Source organism: Hyla sarda, chromosome 10 (assembly GCF_029499605.1).
Source record: "Hyla sarda isolate aHylSar1 chromosome 10, aHylSar1.hap1, whole genome shotgun sequence".
In the NCBI taxonomy this organism is placed as follows: domain Eukaryota; kingdom Metazoa; phylum Chordata; class Amphibia; order Anura; family Hylidae; genus Hyla; species Hyla sarda.
The window spans coordinates 65952719-65975859 of NC_079198.1; the positions used below are offsets into that span (position 1 = coordinate 65952719).

Genomic DNA, 23141 nt, shown 5'->3' on the forward strand with positions numbered 1-23141 from the left:
TGGCCTCAGGGACCGCCGCGATAGGGGTGTATTCGCCGTATAAGACGCACCGACTTTTTCCCCCCAGTTTTGGGGAAGAAAAAGTGCGTCTTATACGGCGAAAAATACGGTAGATAAAATTGTTAATACGGACGTATTTTACTCCTGTTTTACAGAGGTATTTTGCCATTCACTTTACATTGGTGAACATAGCCTATGAATGATGTTGGTAGGAATATTGAAATATTTCTAGTTTTATCAGTTTATTTATATGGCGCTACTCGCCGTTAAACTTATTTCCATCTAACGTGGGAAATTTTACAACAACATTTATTGCAAGAAATTGCCGAACACTGTGCTGTTATATTTAAGACCAGGTCGGAGTCAGCATACAATGAAGCTAGCTCCCTTCCCCCCATCCTAAATGACAGAAGGGTTAAGTGGGTCCCAGTGAACGTGCACAATGCCCCCATTAGCAGATGATTGGTCTACCCCCAAACAGTCTCTCCCGTATGAGGCAGCCCACTTCGGATAACATTGTTCTGTGAGTAGAATTAAGGATAACATTGATACTATAGTGTGTAAACTGGTGTAAAAGATGGATTAGAACAGTGTTTTTCAAAACAATGTGTCTCCAGCTGTTGCAAAACTACAAAACTACAACTCCCTCCGGATAACATTGTTCTGTGAGTAGAATTAAGGATAACATTGATACTATAGTGTGTAAAAAATGGCTTAGAACAGTGTTTTTCAAAACAATGTGTCTCCAGCTGTTGCACAACTACAACTCCCAGCATGCCCGGACAGCCGAAGGCTGTCCGGGCATGCTGGGGGTTGTAGTTCTGCAACAGCTGGAGATGCTCTGTTCGGAAAACACTGGCTTAGAGTCATTTCAGGCCAATGACGTCTTATGATCAGATGTTGACATTTCTTTATTTTATATAATGATTTATTTATTCACAAATTAATACGTATAGCCTTTATTACTGTCCCTATCTTCGTCAATCTCACAGCCCAGATAAAGGACTGTATAACATTTGCCATACTGCTATCATAATTGTCCCTTTGCCTGTGGATAATGTACGTAATTTGTATCTTTAACTTACAGACAGCATTTCGTCCATACAGAATACATGTAAATCCTTCGATAAATCCCCCCCTTGTCCTCTGGTAAAATTCATGATTAAATGCAGTGATTTTTACATAGGACTGCAGGTGGCCCACAGCGTTCTCACGGTGGGCAAATGATGCAAACTACAAGGAGTTAAATGACAAATTCAGGTCCGCTACATCTGTATAAATGACAACTAAGGTAATAAAAAGAATAAATAAATTATATATATATATATATATATATATAAATATATATATATATATATATATATATATATATTTTTTTTTTTAAAGGAATAAAAGGTATGCAGAGAGTGAAGACCCCCAGAAAGTACATGCAGGGTCAATGATCTCTCCTAAGAGTACTTACTCTGTATACATTCTCTGTCAGTCGGTTCACCTCATCGGACCTGGACATGTTGCTTGCCTTAAAGCTGTTCACATGGAATTTAGCTGATGGACACAGAGCTGGATCCCTGGAGATGTGGAGACAGAAGGTGTCCCTGTGATGTTGACCACTGACCACTGATCTGGTGTGGAGGGTTGGCAGTGGGAGGGAGGAAGAGGGCCTGGGGAGGAAACAGGATGGGAGGGAGAAAACAGCCTCAGACAAAAGTTCTGCAGCTCAGAATAAAAAAAAACTTCCAACCAATAAGGGGTTTGCTCTGCTGTCACCCAGCTGACTATGTGCTCTGCATAAAGGGAGGATTCTGCTTGACAGAGAGGGAGGGGTTCATTCTCTAGACATCTGGGAGAGCCTGAAAAGGGGTCTCTCAACCTTCAAGCCATTGACTTCATCCATGGACTCTTTCATCTTTCCCCTGACACACCAATTTCCCCTGTGAATGAATAGGAGACGTGACACTGTAAACAGTTTAATCCTGTAACCAGAAGTCTCCACATTGCATCAATGAAAGGAGCTATGTTTTAAGGAATATTTTCGGATTTTTCTGGGTAGCTTCTATGGACAAGCGTTCGCTTGTCTCATGTGAACCAGATGAACGTGGACTTTAAATCTATATAGAACTTCAGTAAAGCCATTCATCTGGTACTTCGTCTACTGAAGTATCCTATATATATCCCATTAAGGAACTACCTTTTCAGCTATTGCCCGATAGATTGTTGTGAGAGAGTACACTGATTAACATAGACTTACATATAGAAATTGTATAAACTCTAATAAATATGTAATATAATAATCACTTCCTTTATAATAGAATGGCATAGAGTCCTTATGATAATACCGTATATGCACTGTACATCCGTTACATATAGAGTTCACACAGGAAAGGTCTGCTGAGGATTTCCTACTAAGAATCCGCAACATATCCGCATGTGAATACACAGTGGGAAATCAACAGCAAATCCTGAAGATGTGTTGTGGACGTGCTGCTATGGATATCACTGATGATATGTAAATTGAGAAAATGAAAGGGAAAAAAATCAGTGCATTTAAAAATGTGCAAGTTGTCAAACCACAATCCACATTTTACAGATATTTTACATGAAAAAAATAAGCATCTTGAAGATTCTCAAATCAGCAGAATGCGTGTTTTTGATCAAAGAACAATGGTAAAAATCCTGTCTTATTGCCCAGTATGTTAAACTTAGGGTCTATTCACTCGGGCGGAATGTCCACACCAATTCTGCTTCCGCTTCCTTGGGTGCTTTTTGGCTTGTGCAGATTTTGTATGGAATTGGTGCGGAATTCATGTGGAAATTTGTGTAAAAGTGTGGAATCCCATAGAAGTCTATAGGGCTTTAATTTGAGGCGGAATTCCGCCCATGTGAATAGACCCTTAGGCTATGTTCACGTGGGCTATGTTCACTTAGGCTATGTTGCAGTTTTGCAACAGCTGGAAACCCACAGGGGTTTATTTACTAACGCGATCCCGACTCTTTTTTGTTGGGTTTTGCGCCCCCCAAAAAAACAAAACCCTCCATTTTACAAGAAAAATTTGAAAAGGGGGCACGGCCATGGGGTAAAGTGGGCATAGTCCCGATAAAAGGGGCGTGGTCCCGACAGTTTTGAAAAATCCCAACATATTTACTATGGTTTACACAGAAAATGTGGTGGATTTGAGCTGAGGAAAACCCGACAGATCAGAACAGTTGTAAAAGAAGCAAAACATAGGGAAAAGTGCAAAATGTAGGGAAACCTTAGTAAATACCTTGGGAAAATACCAGTCGGAAATCTAAACCCAGAAAGAAACCTACACTCCACTCTTAGTAAATAAACCCCACTGTTTGGAAAACACTGCTCAAAGCCATCTTGTCCGTGCGGACAATTCCCTGACAGCAGAGCGCAGACATAACATGCCAGCACTAGGACTGCTCAGAAATGCACCATCTTATAGGCATTGCATTTCCGTGCAGAATCTGAAGAAAGAATAGACATGTCTATTCTTTCTGTGGACACCAGAATTTGAATTTCCATGCCAGATGTTTCCGGCGTGAAAATTCTGCTATGTGACCAGTGCAACAGAATCCCGAAAAAATCAATGGGACTCTGCTGCTATGAAATTCCATTGTGTGAACATAGCCTTATACTTATCCCCCCCACAGAACATTAGGAGTAAAACACATCCAGCATCTTTTAATCAATTTCGCTGAAATTTAGAATAAAGAATAAAAGTTACCAGTTCTCATACATGATAGTTTGCATAGACTCATATAATCAATTACCTTAGATTTAGTGAATACTTCAGAATAGAAGGATTTAAAGGGGTACTCCGGTGAAAACCTTTTTTCTTTTAAATCAACTGGTGCCAGAAAGTTAAACAGATTTGTAAATTACTTCTATTAAAAAATCTTAATCCTTCCTGTACTTATTAGCTGCTGAATACTACAGAGGAAATTATTTTCTTTTTGGAATTCTCTCTGATGACATCACGAGCACAGTGCTCTTTGCTGACGTCATTATAATAATAATAACTCTTTATTTATTGTTGCTAATAAGTACTGGAAGGATTAAGATTTTTTAATAGAAGTAATTTACAAATATGTTTAACTTTCTGGCACCAGTTGATTTAAAAGAAAAAAGGTTTTCACCGGAGTACCCCTTTAATCTGTCCAAGTACCAAGACTGTAGCCAAATAGAAATTTTAGAAGCGCAGTTTAGAGTAGGGCTACACATAGACTTTTAGCTGTGTTTAGGTTGTGTTGTGACCCACATGTGTCCATAACTGTAATGCCACTCACCTTTATTAGCTATGATGCAGCACAAATTAGTCATCATGACACACAGATTTTTGGTCGAATTACCTGTCTTAAAAGGGTACTCCTCCGCACACATCTTATCCCCCATCCAAAGGATGTTGGAATTTCCCACTGTAGATTTTCCACAATGGAATTCCCGCACCCAAAAGTCCACTGCAGGTTACAATGTCCTCAGTGGGGTCTGCTGCCGATTTTCCACTGCAGAAAATCCGACGTGAAAAACTCGCCACACGAAGCTGAGTGTACCCCAATCGTGTGAAAGTACCCTTACAAAGAGAAAGAGATCTGGAAGCAGACTAGATGTCTCTGTTCTATCTAGTGGCCCCTCTGGGTTTACTGCAGCTCAGATCCCATTGAAGAGAATGAGGGCATAGGTTCAGTAAGGGGTCATGCACACATTAAAAACAATGGGAGGCTGCTGTAAGCAAATTTCCAAAGAGAATTCTGTGTAGAATTTGCTTGATGGTCATGGGCTCTAACCCAGTAAGCACACTGCTTTTAGCTGTGTAGTGCATCTGATCAGTGGGTGCTGAGTGTTGAACAGAAATTGATCAGATTGATCAGATATTGACGACCTATCCTGAGTATAGATCAACAAGTTTTTAATGAAAAACCCCATTACATTAGTCAGGTCATTATACTCATCATTGACATCATTGAGAGAAGTGATAGGTTGCAAGTGATTTATCAGGTAACAGGCAATCCCCAAATACATAGAAGTGTTTTTATGATCCCCAGTATAATGTTGAGCTCCCAAACTGATGTAGGTCTGATGTAGGTCCCAAAGATCATAAATATTTTTGGAAAAATACAATATTACAAGTAATGGATATTAGATCTATGGGGATAGAATGTTGATCTGGGGATTTATTCTGATGCCATATTGGAATCGGGAAGGAATTTTTCCTCAGGGAAGCAATGGGGCAATTTGCATCAGCCTCATGGGGTATTATACCTTCCTCTGGATCAACACAGTAGAGCTTTAGGTTAAACTTGACTATGTATCATTTATTTTCCTGTCAGCTGTTCCCAGTTCTGCTTTACTCTCCCCAGCTATTCAGCTCTTGTGAAGAATGCACACTTTATTCATAGGGCATTAACCACACATTACTTCTTCCTTCACCACAATGGCCACGTCAAACTCATTTATGCTACTTGTAAATGTAGTGCTCAATGTTGGCCTTAGATTCTCAGACAAAGAAGCAGTGTTTTGAAGTGAGGAAACTTAGCAAAAACCCATTTAATAATGTTGTCACTGCCTGAGATTAAGAGACTTGAGATTGATGAGGTAAGTTTTCAATGATCGTAGTGCAGAATGTTACACAACAATGTCGTCATGCTCACAGCCGTACTGCAACATAGAAAAGCCTCACAGCGTACAGGCACTTGGTGTAACTTCTATGCCCTCAATTGCATATTGGGGATATAGATTATTTATTTTATTGAGATTAGCTAAAAACTAAGGAGCTATTCCGGTTCTGTGCACACTGTCCTGATAATCTGTGTTGATTTCCGGTTCCACATTAGTGCTATCTGAATGCACTCAATGGGAAAAACAATGTCATGCTGAAATACCACTCTTTTCAAAAACCATATTGAGAACCACCAATGTAGTTATGTCCCCGTTTGTCACTGCTTCCAGTACCGAGGTGCAAATTAATCTACAAGCTCAGAAGAACAAAATGTAAAGTACAAAATTAGAATTGCATATTAGACTTTTATGTTAGGCTGTGTTCACGTTTGGGCAAATGTATCCACAGGTCCCGATTATGGTTTGTAAAGTCATATTGGCATGGATGCCAAATTTGTTCAATTGCTTCTGACTTTTCTTGGCATAAAATTTTTTTTATATGTCATGAAAATGTTTCTTAGGACATGTAACCTAAAGGCTATTTACATCTTTGCACTCATTTTTTAATTGATGATTTATTACCTAAATGTAAAGCAAAGCAACTGTTTAAATAGTCTTTGTTAAGAATTTCCTACCATTTAGCTGCAGCACAGAGAAAGGTAAGGTAAATCCATCAGACATACTTCCTGCTCTTTATTAGAAATAACAGTATTTTACACACCAGTACAAATAGTGGTCAGGGGCAGAGAAACCTTGAAGGGCAGATCACATAGGCTGTAGATTGAGAGGACAGTATGCAAAAGGCAGTTTACAGGGGCAAATAACATAGGCTGTGTAAAAGTATAGGGAGACAATAAAGCTCACATGGTAAACTTCAGAATCAAAAGTAAGAAACCATTTAATAAAGCCACCTATAAACCACCTATAAAGAAAATGTTTTGCACCATAATACATTTTTCAAAGGTGTCCATGGCGCGTAAGGTAAATAAGTAGAATTTATGCTGATAATCTACTTCTCATTGCAGACACCGAAAGATTTTTAACCCTGACTGAGGAGTCATAATCTGCTAATCTTTAGTAAATTTGGGTGCAGATCTCGTCAACCACCATGTTCATTTTGACTGACATAGCTGGTCACTAAAATCAGCCGGTGTTAAATGTGAGTCATTGTTTCCAGCTGCATATTGGAAGCTATTTATATGAAAGAAGAAGTAGATGTTTTGTATTTCAAAATGTGTTCAAAGGTTAGGATTAGTAAATTAATATTGAAGTTTTCCAATGAAGTTTAATTTTAGAAAAAGCTGATTCTTCACCTTTTTAAGCTTCTCTGTTGTTCGTACAGTGTCAGTCAAGAATTGACCTGAACTAATGCGCAATGTGAGACAGGGATAAACTAACCCAGTAGTCTCCAACATGTTAGAAGTTAGAGTTAGATAGACACATGATAGAGACCCTTAGCTAATTTAACACCTTCAGCATTGTTTGTAATGTTTTCAGGCAACACTTACCTAGCAATAACCTGGGACTGAGCTCGTACTGGGCTGAGGGCAAAATATGAGTGAGAGTCTTGGTTTATAGACCCCATCAACAATGTGTAAAGTGGGGTTCCCATTCTGGAATGACACAACTTTTTGACTAACAAATAACTTTCTTCACAGCAGGGTTTCTACACACTTGGTGATACAATAAGCTTGGTAACTGCAGTACAAACAGAGGACCATATTTACTAAAACTGTCTAATTCTTTGGAAGTGAAAACTTAAAGAGACAGACTTCAAATGTGGCAAATTTATCTTAACTCTTTACCATGAAATGCTCAATTTTTTCAAATAGTGTAACAAGAGTGTTAAAGACAAGTGGCAAACAGACATTTTTAGCTACATTTTTGGCCCATTTGCAATTGTGAATATGAGCCCTGTTATTTCAAACCATTCCTAAGCAGGCCTTGACTGAGGCTGTCGACTGTGCTATACTACAACAGGTCAACTTTAGTTGGTATCCACTAAAAGTGAGTATTGGCTTTTGTCTGTTGTACAGTGCGACAGCACATTAGTCAAAGCTCTGCTGTCAGGAAAGGGATACAGTCTCTTTTTGGACTTCTATACCGTAAAAGCATTAATACAGTGGTACAACAACAATAGTAACTTTAATCAGGATATCTTCACACAAGCAAACATTGTCGTCAAAGTCATTGTACAGTACTTATTCCTTGACTGTAAAAAGAGGAGGGAGTATTCTTATCCACTTGGCCAGTCTTATACAAGCACAGTGTACATGCCACAACCCCTCTAGATTCCACCAGCCCATTACCAGCTTATTAAGGCCTCTCCCTAGACCTCAGGCAGTCAGTCTTAATCTGCTGGTCTCATGGCTGTCTATCCTCCATTTTTCATCTCCTCAGCACCACTCTCTCAGTGATGGCTTAAAATTGCTAACAGTCTCTAACAGGCTTCTACTTTATCAGCCCACCAACTCCTTGGTGAGACCCCTCAGAGCTTTCTATGCAGCCCAAACCCATGGTTCTCTGTCAACTTGACAACAGTGCTACACCGCTTCTCTAAAGCTGTTAGCCACTTGTCTTTACCCTCCGTCTATCCGCATACCCACTCTACTCACAGGTCTAGAGTAGACTCCTCCAGCTACTCATGTGGTATCACCCTACATACTCTTTTAAGATGTGATGTTATTACTAAGCCTTCTCACTAAGGCCTGCAACCTCTTGAAAGTGCTAATAAAGCTCCTGCAGCACTACATAAGTTATGTCAGCACACATTGGCTCTCTTTGAGGGGCAACTATGATAAAATAACCACCATATTATACATTTTAACTTGTCCTATGATAAGGTGTTCTGTTGAGGAGCTACATAAACACTGAACTTCAAAAAGGTAAAGTTTGATCAACTTAAAGGACATCTGCAGCGGTACAAACACTTATCCCCTATCCTCAAGATAGGGGATAAGTGTTTATTTGCGGGGGGTCCGAACGCTGGGGCCCCCGGCGATCTCCTGTACGGGGCCACGGCTCTCCCGTGCAGGCGGCGTGCCAGCCGCAGCATGACGTTGCGGCTGGCACGCCTCCTCCATACATCTCTATGGGAGAGGCGGGGAGGCAGCATTCGTGCCTCCTTGCATCCCCCATAGAACTGTATGGGGACGGGGAGGAGACGGGGCATCACCGTCGACCTCTAGGTCGATGCTACTTCACCATGGGCGCTAATGCCGGCACCCCGTTAGGGAGATCGAGGGGGGTCCCAGCGGTCGGACCCCCCGCGATCAAACACTTATCCCCTATCCTGTGGATAGGGGATAAGTGTAATTCCGCTGCAGTTGTCCTTTAAAGAAGCCCTTAAAGGGATATTCAGGGTACTAAAATAATCTCCTAATGTGCCGGTGCAGGCATAAAAAACCCAAACACATATACTCACCTACCTCACTCCCTCAAGGTTCCCCCATGTGAATTCTTCCTGTCCCTTGCTAAATGCTCTGGCCACTACTTCTGGCAGTGACCACCCACTAAGTCAGTAACATAGTAACATAGTTCATAAGGTTGAAAAAAAGACCAGAGTCCATCACGTTCAACCTATATCCCTAATTAGTCCCTACTGAGTTAATCCAGAGAAAGGCAAAAAACCCTCATACTAGAGGTAAAAAATTCCTTCCCGACTCCAAATATGGCAGTCAGAATAAATCCCTGGATCAACGTTCTGTCCTATAATTCTAATATACATAACCAGCAATGTTCTTACTCTCCAAAAATGCATCCAGACCCCTATTAAATTCTTATACAGAGTTCCCCATGACCACCTCCTCCGGGAGAGAATTCCACAGTCTAACTGCTCTTACAGTAAAGAACCCCCATCTGTGCTGGAGAGGATGCCCCCTTGTTATAGACACAGTCCTGGGTATAAATAGATCAGGGGAGAGATCTCTGTACTGCCCCCTGATGTATTTATACATAGTTATTAGGTCTCCCCTAAGCCTTCTTTTTTCTAAACTAACTAACCCTAATTCTGATAATCTTTCTGGGTACTGTAGTCCTCCCATTCCCCGTATTACCTGGTTGCCCATCTTTGAACCCTCTCCAGCTCCACTGTATCTTTCTTGTACACTGGTGCCCAGTACTGTACACAGTATTCTATGTGTGGTCTGACTAGTGATTTGTACAGCGGTAGAATTATTTCCTTGTCGTGGGCATCTATGCCCCTATTGATGCACCCCATGATTTTATTTGCCTTGGCAGCAGCTGTCCGACACTGGTCACTACAGCTAAATTTACTGTTAACCAAGTCCTTTTCCACGTCAGTCGTCCCTAGTGTGCTGCCCTTTAATACATAATCCCAGGCCGGATTTTTCCTCCCCATGTGCATTACCTTACATTTATCAGTGCTGAACCTCATCTGCCACTTCCCAACCTATCCAGATCCATTTGTAACAGTGCACTGTCCTCTATTGTGTTTAACGCTTTACAGAGTTTAGTTTCATCTGCAAAGATTGCTACTTTACTATTCAACCCCTCTTCAAGGTCATTAATGAATATATTAAATAGGACAGGACCCAATACTGACCCCTGTGGTACCCCACTAGTTACAGTCACCCAATCAGAATAAGTACCATTAATAACCACCCTCTGTTTCTATCACTGAGCCAGTTACTTACCCACTTACACACATTCTCCCCCAGCCCCATCCTTCTCATTTTATGCACCAACCGTTTATGTGGAACCGTATCAAATGCTTTGGAAAAATGCAGATATACAACATCCAGCGATTGCCCATGGTCCAGTCTGGAGCTCACCTCCTCATAAAAGCTGATCAGGTTAGTTTGACAGGACCGATCCCTCATAAAGCCATGCTGATATGGAGTCATACATTTATTTGTATCAAGATATTCCAAAATAGCATCTCTTAGAAAACCCTCAAACAATTTACATACAAAAGAGGTTAAACTAACAGGCCTATAATTTCCGGGGTCACCTTTTGTCCCCTTTTTAAATATTGGCACCACATTTGCCATGCGCCAGTCCTGGGGAACAGTTCCTGTTACTATAGAGTCCATGAATATTAAAAATAGAGGTCTGTCTATTACACTACTTAATTCCTCTAGAACACGGGGGTGAATGCAATCTGGACCTGGTGATTTGTCTATTTAGATTATTTGTAGGTGGCACTGTACTTCTTCCCAGGTTAGACAGGTGACCTGTACTGGGGAGTTTGCCTTATCACACTGTATTTCACCTGGCATTTCATTTATCTCTGTGAATACAGTGGAGAAGAATTTGTTTAATATATTTGCATTTTCCTGATCCCAGTTTATAATTTCTTCTTTATCATTTTTTAAAGGGCCCCCCCTTTTTATTTTTTGACCTTTTTGCTATTTATATAGTTAAAAAACATTTTGGGGTTAGTTTTACTCTCTTTGGCAATGAGTCTTTCCGTCTCTATTTTTGCGACTTTTATCTGTTTTACATATTTAACATTTTTCTCTATAGCTTTTTAATGCTTCTTCACTGCCGTCCTCTTTTAGTAGCTTAAATGCTTTGTTTTTGTCATTTATTGCCCCCTTAACATTTTTATTCATCCATATTGGTTTTCTTTTATTTCTGACCCTTTTATTCCCATAAGGTATATACATCTTACAGTGATAGTTTAAGATATTTTTAAAAGTCTCCCATTTAGTGTCAGTATTCTTGTTTTTGAGGACATTATCCCATTTTATATTGGTAATGGCTTCTCTGAGTTGGTCAAACTTTCCCTTCCTAAAGTTCATTGTTTTTGTGGCCCCTCGAGAGATTCCCTTATTGAAGAACAAGTTATAATGTATTATATTATGATCACTATTTCCTAGGTATCCTTCAACTTGCACATTAGTTACTCTGTCAGGTCTGTTGGTTAATATTAAGTCTAGTACGGCGCCCCCTCTGGTCGGCTCTGCACCATTTGGGACAAATAATTGTCTTTAGCTATAGTCAGAAACCTGTTTCCGTTATGAGATTCACAGGACTCAGTCTCCCAATTTATATCAGGATAGTTAAAGTCCCCATTATTATCACTTCATTCTGATTTGCTGCCTTGTTTATTTGCCTCATTATTTGATCTTCTGCTTCTTCCATTATGTTTGGTGGCTTATAGTAAACCCCTATCAGAATTTTATTATCTTTATCTCCATATATTTCTACCCATAATGACTCCACAATATTGTTTCCCTCCCGTATATCCTCCCGCAGTGCGGCCTTCAGACTGGACTTTACATAAAGACAGACTTCTCCCCCTTTCTGTTTTGTCCGATCCTTCCTGAATAGACTATAACCCTGTATGTTGACCGCCCATTCACAGGTATCATCCAACCAAGTCTCTGTTATACCCACTATGTCATAATCCTCCTCAGACATCAACCACTACAGTTCATCAGTTTTATTGGTCAGACTTCTGGCATTAGTCAACATGCAATTAAATGGCACATGTTTTTTCTTCCTTTGAAGCCTATCCCTATTAACTATTCTAACCCCTCCCTCTGCTCCACCCCCAGGTACATTAATTAGTTGTAGGTTCCATCCCCCCAGTCCCTAGTTTAAACTCTCCTCCACCCTTCTAGCCATCTTCTCCCCAAGCACAGCTGCACCCTCCCCATTGAGGTGCAGTCCGTCCCTATGGTAGAGCCGGCAACCAACAGCGAAGTCAGCCCAGTTCTCCATGAACCCAAACCCCTCCTTCCTACACCAGCTTCTGAGCCACTTGTTTACCTCCGTAATCTCCCGCTGCCTCATTGGTGCCAATATGTACCATGACTGCTGGGTCCTCTCCAGCCCCACCCAGCAACCTGTCAACCCGATCCGCGATGTGCTGAACTCGAGCACCAGGAAGACAACACACTGTTCGGCGATCCCGTTCTTTGTGACAGATCGACTTGTCTGTCCACCTAATAATTGAGTCCCCCACTACGAGTACCTGTTTGCCCTGCCCTGCACTCCTCCCTCCTTACTGGAGCAGACCCCCCTGGTGGTCAGAGGCAGAGTCCTGCTGCAGTACTGCTAGCTCTGCAATGGCAGTCAGTTACCAGCTGCACCCGCCTCAGTCAGTGATTGGCTAAAAGGGCCATCACTGCCCAGGTGAGTCCATCTCAGAAGTAGCAGCTGGATAATTTACACAGGGTGACCCATAAGGAGGCAAGGTATGTGAGTATATGTGTTGTTTTTTTTGTTTTTAGTTTTTTCATGGTGGCCCCAGCACAATACTTAATCATTTTAAGCACCCTTGCTATCCCTTTAACATTAAAGTCCATATAAATAAGAGTACAGTCACTAAATGGGATATTTTTAAAAGTATCTTACATTATTACTGTGAGAGGTACAGAAGGTATAGAAGGGACAGAAGTATTCCAATGTGGTTAAATAAAATTGTAAAGGGCTTTCCTGTCTCTTCTTCCTCCTTCTTTCTGTCCTCATCTCCTCTTCTTCCCATACGTTGCTTACACCAACCACATTGTTGTTGATTGTACCTACCCTAATCACATAGAAGCTCGGACCATGTGCCTTGAGTTGACTAATTGATGTTTGAATTGCCGTGTCTTTAAATATTTACTTGCATTAAATGTATTTAACATCCTGTCTTGTTACTGAATACCTGACTTTATATAGTGATGGTACGCATCATATGTGTGTACCCTATCGACAACCGCATTTCTTACGATGCCTGTTTATTGATGGTGTTTTTGTACCTTACTTGAACTTTGTACTTTGAAAAATTAATAAAACGTTAATTAAAAAAAAAATTGTAAAGGGGGCAAAATATGACAAAAAATTTAAGGGTAACTCTCATTAAAACAAATTTTTGCTATTGCACTCCTTATGGTAAATAAAAAATATTTCTAATATACTTTGTTTAAAAAAATGAAGTTTTCTATGTTTTATTTGTGCTTAAAAAAGCTTAAGAGCACATTTTCCCCCATCTTATACACAGACTTTGGACCGAATTCCAAACACAGGATGTGCAGCCTGGAGTGCTGAGGGGGAGGGGGGGGGGGGTGTCCAGCCTCATCCAATCATAGCTCCTCTCACACTTAACTGCTACATGCTGTTGGTTGGACAGCCCCCCCCCCCCCTCCCCCTCAGCACTCCAGGCTGCACTTCCTCTGTTTGGGCCCCATCTGTGTATGAGATGGGGAAAAATGTGCTCTTGAGCTTTTTTTTAAGCACAAATAAAACATAAAAAAAACTTTATTTTCTTAAAGCAAAGTATATTAGAAATATGTTTTATTTACCATAAGGAGTGCAATAGCAAAAAAAATTTTAATGAGCGTGCCCATTTTTGCGATTAAGATACTGAAACAGGAAGCAGGGGAAAGAGAGGTAAAAAGCTACAGGGAAAAATTGAATATATAAAAAAACAGATATACAGTAAGCAGCAAAATTGGGAAAAAAGAGAATAAATGAGAATAAAACTAACTCCAAAATGTTCTTTATTTATTTAAATAGGAAAACTGTTAAAACTGAAAATATCAGCTCATTAGAATGTAATGAGGGAGGAATTATAAATGGAGGAAAGGAAAAAGCGAACATATTAAACATATTTATACCCAAGATTGTATCTATAACAAGGGGGCATCCTCTGCATCTAAAAGAAAGAAGGTTTCTTCACTGGCATAAATGGGGGTTCTTTACTGTAAGAGCAGTGAGACTATGGAAAAAAGATATCAAAAGAGGCCTATGGTGAATAATAATATCACAGGTTATGGATACTAGAGTCTGGAGAGGGGTTGTTGATCTATGAATTTTTTCAGATTGCCATATTGGCTTCTAACTCATTTTGTTTTTCTTACCTCTGAATAAGCATTACAGAGTAATAGGCTGAACTGGATAGATGTGTCTTTTTTTTCAACCTTACAAATTATGTAACTATGAACGTCCAGTGGCCTGCTCCCTTAGATCACCTCCTTTGCTATGACAGCATCTAGTGTTAATAACCGATATTACAGTATAAACCTTAAGCATTAAACAACATGCCAACTGTAACAAAAGGGAAAAAGTGTAAAAGGAAACAGTCACATTATTAAAGGGTGGTAAAGCTTACCTTTTCACAAATGTATGATGTAAGATATACTACCTTATTTCCATGACTTTTAGTCCCCATGCACATGTTAGTGACATGTGCATAGAGGCTGTATGGCAGTACACTAGTGCAGTGCCCCATTGCCTCCAAGTTCTGACATACAAGCTCTGACAGGTACTGTATTTAGAGAGCTATCCTCCCAGTGAGCATGGCCAGGGCTGCCATCAGAAATTTCAAGGCCCCTTACACAGTTCAAGGCCTGACCCCCCCCCCCCCAATCCACACCGCCCCCGACCAACAGACCAAATCTCTGCGCTCATGCTGCATGTTTAAGTAGTCTGCCCTGAAGCATAGTTTCAAACACCACAATGGACGTTAGTGATACTTATACTCCGCATTGTCTAAATACACAGGCACCCTTTAGTTCAATGAGGAAGGAGGAAATATCACCATACATATCACCATCATACTGTTACTGACCAAATCCTGTATATTGAGACTAATATTACCAATAAGAATACCAGTATACAAGAAGGAATATTATCACCATACACATTACCATCATACTATTCCTGACTAAATCCTGTTTACTGAGACCAATAATACCAGTATACAAGGAGGAATATTATTACCATATATATTTCCATCATGCTGTTACTGGCCAATTTTACCAATAATTGTCACGTCTGGGCCGGGAAGGACTGCACACTATTCTTGCCCACTCCCCCTATCCCTGCCTATTTACGTACCCACCCTAGGTGACGGGTCCGTAACCACAGTGACAGTCCCTCCCTAGGCAAGTAATGGGAGTCACTGTCAAAATAATAAACTACAATAAAACAGACACAGATCAGGGTACAGTAGGAAGCAGACAGACTAACAGAAGCAAAACTCACACACACACACACACACACAATAAGTCAAAGTCCACTATCCATGTCAAAACCAGGAGTTGTCAAAGTACAAAAATGCTAATACTAGAGAAGAGTCAGAGAGTGGAGCCAAAGGGTCAAAATGCCAGATATAACAGATACAGTATAAAGCTAGCTAGGAGTAAACAGAGCTCTCTAGCAGGCAAGGATTGGGAGAAGACTGCAAGCTTAATTAGGCCCAGACCAGGTATTCACATCAAGTCCAGCTGACCAGTCTCATCAGAGCAGTGTAACCATAGCAACAAGACCAAACAAAAGCTCTCAGTGCAAATTAACCCTTCGGGTCCTTACAATAATACTAAAAAACAAGTAAGAATAATACCGCCACATCATGACCACTATCATTACCACCACATAGTGACTGGATTAAAACCACTGAACAAAAAACAATAACTCCATACAAATTACATATAGTGATTACCCCAGCTCTATGCAGGCTCTGCAGACAAAAGTGATTACAGTGCAGTTACATTTACTGACTCTCAGAGGTCGTCTTCTTGGAGTGGTTCTCTTTCCTTTTCTTTTCTGTCTTGCTCAGACCGTCATGAAGTCTTGTTCCAATCATGACTTGTTTCCACAGAATCTAACGGACAACAAATATGTTAGGCTCTACACTTTCTCAGCACATTCCACACCTGTTCTCCACCCTAACTGTCCCCCAAATAATGGCCCCCTTGGGGCCATGCATAGTATGAGGGAGTAAGTAGGTGTGTTGGGGGAAAGGGTAGGGGATAAGGTGGTGATCTGTAGGTAATTTCCCCTCCTCTGTTAGGCAATGCCCCCAGTAGGTAGGTAGGGAAACCCCCCTATAAAAGGCAGAGTCTACCAGTAGGTTTGTAATGCCCTAAGTAGGTAGGTAGTAGGTTATGCCCCCCGTAATACTTCCAAGTTGGTAATGCCCCCAGTAGGTAATTTATAGGTAATTCCCCCAGTAGGTAGTGCCCCCAGGTAGGTAATGCCCCCAGTAAGTAGTAGGTAATGCACTCAGGTAGGTTGTAGGCAATGCCCCATTAGGTAGTTCCCTCCAAGAAGGTAATGCCCCCAGTAGGTAGAAGGTAATGCCCCCAGGTAGGTAATGCCCCATTAGATGGTGCCCTCCAGGTAGGTAATGCCCCTAGCAGGTAGTGCCCACAGACAGGTTGTGCCCCCAGGTAGGTAATGCTCCCAGTAGGTATCGTCCCCAGGCAGGAAGTGACCCTAGTAGATAGTGCCTCCCAGGTAGGTAATGCCCCTAGTAGGTAGTGTTCCCAGGTAGGTAGTGCCCCCAGTAGATAGCATAGCAGTGATCAGTGTTATCGCCGCTTGAGTGCTCCTGCCTGGATCTCAGGCACGGAGCAGTCATTTGGCAATCGGACGCCAAGGAGGCAGGTAAAGGACCCTCCTTGTGCGTCCTAGCTGATCGGGACACCGCAGTGGTCCCTATCAGCCTGATTGAGCTGCCGGGAAGCATATTTTTTAACTTTAGATGCGACGGTCAACTTTGATCGCCGCATCTAAAGGGTTAAAAGTGCACATGACCGTGATAGCCCGATGTTAAACATCACGTCTGGAGAATACTGAGCTTAGCTGATGGCTTACTGTTATACCTAATGGGAAATGGGGACTTTTAAAGGGGTATTCCAGGCAAAAACATTTTATCCCCTACCCAAAGGATAGGGGATAATATGTCTGATCGTGGGGGGCCCCCCACTGGGACCCCCCACGATCTCCCTGCAGCACCCGCATTCTATGCGGGAGCTGCACCTCCAGTTTTCAGAAACCTCCGAGTTAGAGACATGAATGAAAGGGGCGTGACAGCTGTCATGCCCCCTCCCATAGACATGAATGGACGGGGTGTGGCATGACATCACATCCTCAGTCCCAGAAACCCGGAGGTTTCCGAAACTGGAGATGCAGCTCCCGCATAGAATGCGGGTGTTGCAGAGAGATCGCAGGGGGTTCCAGCAGCAAACCCATTATATTTTCACAGTTTGGACATTTACACATGTTGCAATACCACATATGCTTATTTTTGTTTACATATTTGTTTTGTTTTTTTTTTTAAATGGGAAAAGGGGATGATTCAAACTTTTATTAGGGAAATCACATTTATTAACTTTTTTTTTTTTTTTACACTTTTTTTTTGTCCCCATAGAGGACAATTAGATATGATCTTTAGATTGCATACACTGTTCAATTTTCAGTTTTTTTTTCTTTGCTGTGCAAATTTGGGGGGAGTGGCTCCCTCTGTAGCCGTGCATCCCCTCCCCTATTTTCACAGGAGGTGGTTTGGATCGTTAGTGGATCCAACATGTCACCCAGCCTGAGGTAGGTGAGTGTTTAGGGACCCATCCGATAAGAGGCCACCTCCGCGTGGTGGATGGGGGGACACGTTTTGATCAAAAAGTGCGCTAAGAGCCTCAATTTTGTTGACCAAGTGTGCTGCTGCCATTTTCTTTTTTTACATGTTTTGTACTTGCCACAGCAGCGTGCACCCGTGTATTGGGTTTAGGTGCTGGCTACATTTTCAGTTTTTTTTCCTTTGCTGTGCAAATTTGGGGGGAGTGGCTCCCTCTGTAGCCGTGCATCCCCTCCCCTATTTTCACAGGAGGTGGTTTGGATCGTTAGTGGATCCAACATGTCACCCAGCCTGAGGTAGGTGAGTGTTTAGGGACCCATCCGATAAGAGGCCACCTCCGCGTGGTGGATGGGGGGACACGTTTTGATCAAAAAGTGCGCTAAGAGCCTCCATTTTGTTGACCAAGTGTGCTGCTGCCATTTTCTTTTTTTACATGTTTTGTACTTGCCACAGCAGCGTGCACCCGTGTATTGGGTTTAGGTGCTGGCTACATTTTCAGTTTTTTTTTCTTTGCTGTGCAAATTTGGGGGGAGTGGCTCCCTCTATAGCCGTGCATCCCCTCCCCTATTTTCACAGGAGGTGGTTTGGATCGTTAGTGGATCCAACATGTCACCCAGCCTGAGGTAGGTGAGTGTTTAGGGACCCATCCGATAAGAGGCCACCTCCGCGTGGTGGATGGGGGGACACGTTTTGATCAAAAAGTGCGCTAAGAGCCTCCATTTTGTTGACCAAGTGTGCTGCTGCCATTTTCTTTTTTTACATGTTTTATACACTGTTCAATGCTATGCTATACCATAGCACCGATCAGTGTTATCGGTGCTCCATTGCTCAAGGCTGTCGGGGCTTCCTGGAGCATTGGAGCACCGATCGGATGGCAAGGAGGCAGGTAGATAGGTTGATTGTGGCATCTAAGGGGTTAATGCCTGAAATCACTGCTATGACATGGGCTCATCTCCTGAACCTGCATCATAGGAGTGGGGCAAGGGCATACAGGTACGCCCTTCATCCTTATGTGGTTAAACTTGGGCTGGAATAAGTGGAAAAATATTATTTTGTTCATCATTGATCAGGAAAACCAGCATCTTTTTGGTTTTGTTCTATTTTACATTTTTGTTTACATTAAACAATGTAAGCAAAAAAAAAAACCGTATTCCCTATCCACAGGAGTCCAAGCACTGGGACCCGCGTGATCTCCGGAGCAGGACACCAGCGCTCTCACTGAGGAGCACTTTACATCTACTGGTAGACGCCACACCCTCCATTCATTCCTAATGGAACGCCGATGATTCCCAAGTGCTGTACTCAGGTCTTTTCAGCACTCCCATAGGAATGAATGGAGCACGTGCCGTCCCGGTGATTGAAGGGGGTCCCAATGCTCGGACTCTCCAGGGATGAGCTACTTATCACCTATTCTGTTGATGGCCAATTTTCATTTTCATTTTATCTTCCTTGTCTTCTAAGTGCCATAACTCTTTCATTTTTTTCCCCCCCTACAGATCCATTTTAGGGCTTGCTTTTTGCAGGACCAAATGTACATTGAAACAACACTCTTTATATAGCCATAAAATAAAAACTGCAAAAAATAAACTATAAATTATCTGGTGGTTAGTTAGGGGTGGCCCAATACCATGTGGTCTGTCCTTGTGTGAACCCAGAAAACCCCACATTAATGCAACACTCTCTTGCACCTAAGCTCATTCTTGTAGCCACTACACTGCTACCTTTTAAGACTTAGCATAAGCACTCGAACAGAAGCAGATGATGATTAACTACCTGTATATGTAGGAAAGTGACAGTGTAGCCTGGCCAATCACTGACTGAGGCAGGACACTGCTGCGATTAGAGATTGGCTGAGAGGCACTGTGACACCACATCTACAGCTCCAAGAATCCAAAGATCAGCAAAGACCCAGCCACAGACAGAACACCCGTATACAAGAGGCTACGAGGCTACGAGAGGAAGGTGATTTAAAGCTTTTTTTGTTTTTTTTTTGGGGGGGGGGGGGGGGCAGCATGGACACAATAGTGAAATAAAATTTTTCACAGGACAACCCCTTCAACTTAAAGGGGTACTCCAGGGAGTACCCCTTTAATGTAAAAATGTTCACAGCTATTTGGAACATGGAAAACATGGAATTTGAGGAGCCACTCTCTGCCCTCTCTTTATAGTGTTCCAACTGGTGCTGCTTTCTGCAGACTATAGTGGTGTTCTGGGAAAATTTAGCATGTAAAGCGGACTGGTCAACAGGAAAACAAGAGTGGAAATGAGCCCATGGTTCCAGGTGTACCTTTTTTTTTTTTTTTTTTTGTATGTCCAATGCAGCAATTTAAAGGGGTATTCCAGGCAAAACCTTTTTTTTTATATATATCAACTGGCTCCGGAAAGTTAAACAGATTTGTAAATTACTTCTATTAAAAAATCTTAATCCTTCCAATAGTTATTAGCTTCTGAAGTTTTCTGTCTAACTGCTCAATGATGATGTCACGTCCCGGGAGCTGTGCATGATGGGAGAATGTCCCCATAGGAACCGCACAGCTCCCGGGATGTGAGTCATCAGAAAGCAGTTAGACAGTAAACAACAACTCAACTTCAGAAGCTAATAACTATTAGGGATTAAGATTTTTTAATAGAAGTAATTTACAAATCTGTTTAACTTTGCGGAGCCAGTTGATATATAAAAAAAAGTTTGGGCCATGAATACCCCATTAAGCCTTTTTGTTAATATGTAAATTAGGTTCAAATGCCCAAGGGGAGTTCACCAGTAGGGCAAGAGCGCAAAGTGATTCCATCTCCCTTTACCACTTCTGTCCCTACTGTTAATCTAAGGCAGGGTGGGCGTATGCAAGTGGACATGGAGGCAGCCATTAAAGAGGTGATGGGCTGACTAACCCTGGGCTCTTGCTGCACCCAGGAAAGCCCCCTGGACACTTGAGCCTAATTAACATATAAAAAAAAGGCTTATATCTAGCCTTCTGGCCCTATGTAATATTGTAAAGGATTACAGAAATGAAAAAGGTATGCCCAGAATTCTGATGACTAACTCCATCTAGCCACAATCTAATGTACACCACTGTTTCCTGCTGCCAGGTCCGCTTTAATATCAGCTTGGGCTGGTCATTATTGTAAAGGGACCCTTCTATTTTATTAGAATTGTCCAAAATAGAGAACCCCTTTAAGGCCTTGTTTACATCTGCCGTAGGAATTTCATTAGGAGTTACGTTACTGATTCAGTTATAATGACAGGATTTTATTGGGGGGGAAAAAATCCTGCATATCAGTTTTTTTTCTCTGCTAAAATCTTGCAAAATAATGGATATCAAATGGACTCCTTGTCAGGACCTGTCAGTGCCCTTAGTGTCTGTTGTAACACACTCCGTCCAGCTCTATTATCAGCAAACAGAGCTCCGTAACGCTGATGTGAACCTAGCATAAGTGTTTTAATGGACAATATACCGTATATACTCGAGTATAAGCCGAGTTTTTCAGTTTTTCGTGCTGAAAATGCCCCCCTCAGCTTATACTCGAGTGAATTCTCCGCCTGTCAATCCCTTCTCTGTGGTCTTCAACCTGCGGACCTCCAGATGTTGCAAAACTGCAACTCCCTGGGTGTTGTAGTTTTGAAACCTCTGGAGGTCCGCAGGTTGAAGACCATCATCCAGCCCCCCCCCCCCCCCCCCCTTAGTTTCGTACTCACCTCCCCTCGTCGGAAAGTTAGGGTGAGCTGTTTCGGGCCATCTATGCTGCAGGGACCGTCCGGTGGGGAGGGATAGTCGTTGCGGGCTGTCCATTTTCACCGGGGGGGCCTCTTCTCCGCGCTTCGGGCCTGCCCCGGACTAGTGATGTTGCCTTGACGACGATGCATAGGGCCGTTCATGCGGGACGTTCATGAGTACAAAACAAAAAGTGGGGTCCGCAGTGGTCTTCAACCGAAGGCCGCAGTGGTCTTCAACCTGCGGACCTCCAGAGGTTTCAAAACAACAACTTCCAGCATGCCCGGAGAGCCATCGGCATGCTGGGAGTTGTAGTTTTGCAACCTCTGGAGGTCCGCAGGTTGAAGACCACTGATGAAGGGATTGACAGGTGGTGATGATGAAGGGGGTCTGGATGATGACTGGGGTCTGGATGATTGGGAGGATGATGTATTTCCCACCCTAGGCTTATAGTCGAGTCAATAACTTTTCCTGGGTTTTTGGGGTGAAATTTGGGGTCTCGGCTTATATTTGGGTCGGCTTATACTCGAGTATATACGGTAGTTAATTTTTAAAAGTCTTCTGGGTTACATGCATGTGCAATAGCATTGTTTATGTAGTGGTTCTTTCCTTTTAATTTTGTTGTAATTACATCTTACATCTCTCCCAAGAGTCCAATCCTTACATGAAGTTAGAGGTGCTCTCTCCCCTCCCGTTATTAGGTTCTAAGCTATAGCCCAGTTCATCATTATGATCTGCCACTGCTTATAGGAGAATGATATAATAGTGGGGTGCGGTGGGGGGTTTGTGAAAAAGAAGAGCATGATAGAATGAGGAAGACAGATTTCCAGGATCCTTACAATGAATCATATTGGATTACATTGCTTTTTTCCTTAGCATTTCGCCATGCATTCAACACGTCATATCCTATATTGATATTATTACAAATATGCATTATCCTTTATGTGATGAATCATGTCTATGTGCTTTAAAGTATGTGGTCCATTGTTAGGAATCGTGCTATAAAATCCTGTACACAGCCATCTCAGGTAAATCACATTTTCCCCATGCATATAACACATTCAGCTTATACATATTATATTTGCATGTATACATGATTTTCTAGGATAAGGAAGCAATGGATGACTTACCTCTGCACAGGGCATTCCTCCACAAGCCTACAGGCCTGTGTTTAGCTTCTTTTGCAAGGGGCTGATTCAATATACTCTCTGGCAGCTCAGAACAGTACTGCAGTGTGATCATCTGAACTGAAGTATATTAAATCAGACCAGTATTATGTGTGAGTGCGTGTCTGCATGTATTTTACTAAGCCAAAAAAACTCACAGCAATTTTCAGAAGCATGTATTTGATGTGAGGTTGGATTATGTCCGTATATATTTGATTTATAATGCAAATACTGTCATCTGTTAATAAATTTCACTTTGTTGTGGCGCTCTTGTGAAATGTTTCCAAACC

At 41.9% G+C, this 23141-nt stretch overlaps 1 protein-coding gene across 1 annotated transcript in view; it reads right to left on the reverse strand.

The window, feature by feature from the left end:
- Positions 1-22913, reverse strand: part of LOC130293606 (brain-specific angiogenesis inhibitor 1-associated protein 2-like) — a 177806-nt gene extending 154893 nt beyond the window's left edge. The window contains exons 1-2 of the mRNA XM_056542478.1: positions 22816-22913; positions 1463-1661 (exon numbers count right to left, since the gene is read on the reverse strand). Of these exons, the coding sequence (XP_056398453.1) occupies positions 1463-1510 (48 nt within the window). The 5' untranslated portion in view covers positions 1511-1661; positions 22816-22913. The remainder of the gene's footprint in view (positions 1-1462; positions 1662-22815) is intronic.
- Between the last annotated feature and the right edge of the window lie 228 nt (positions 22914-23141).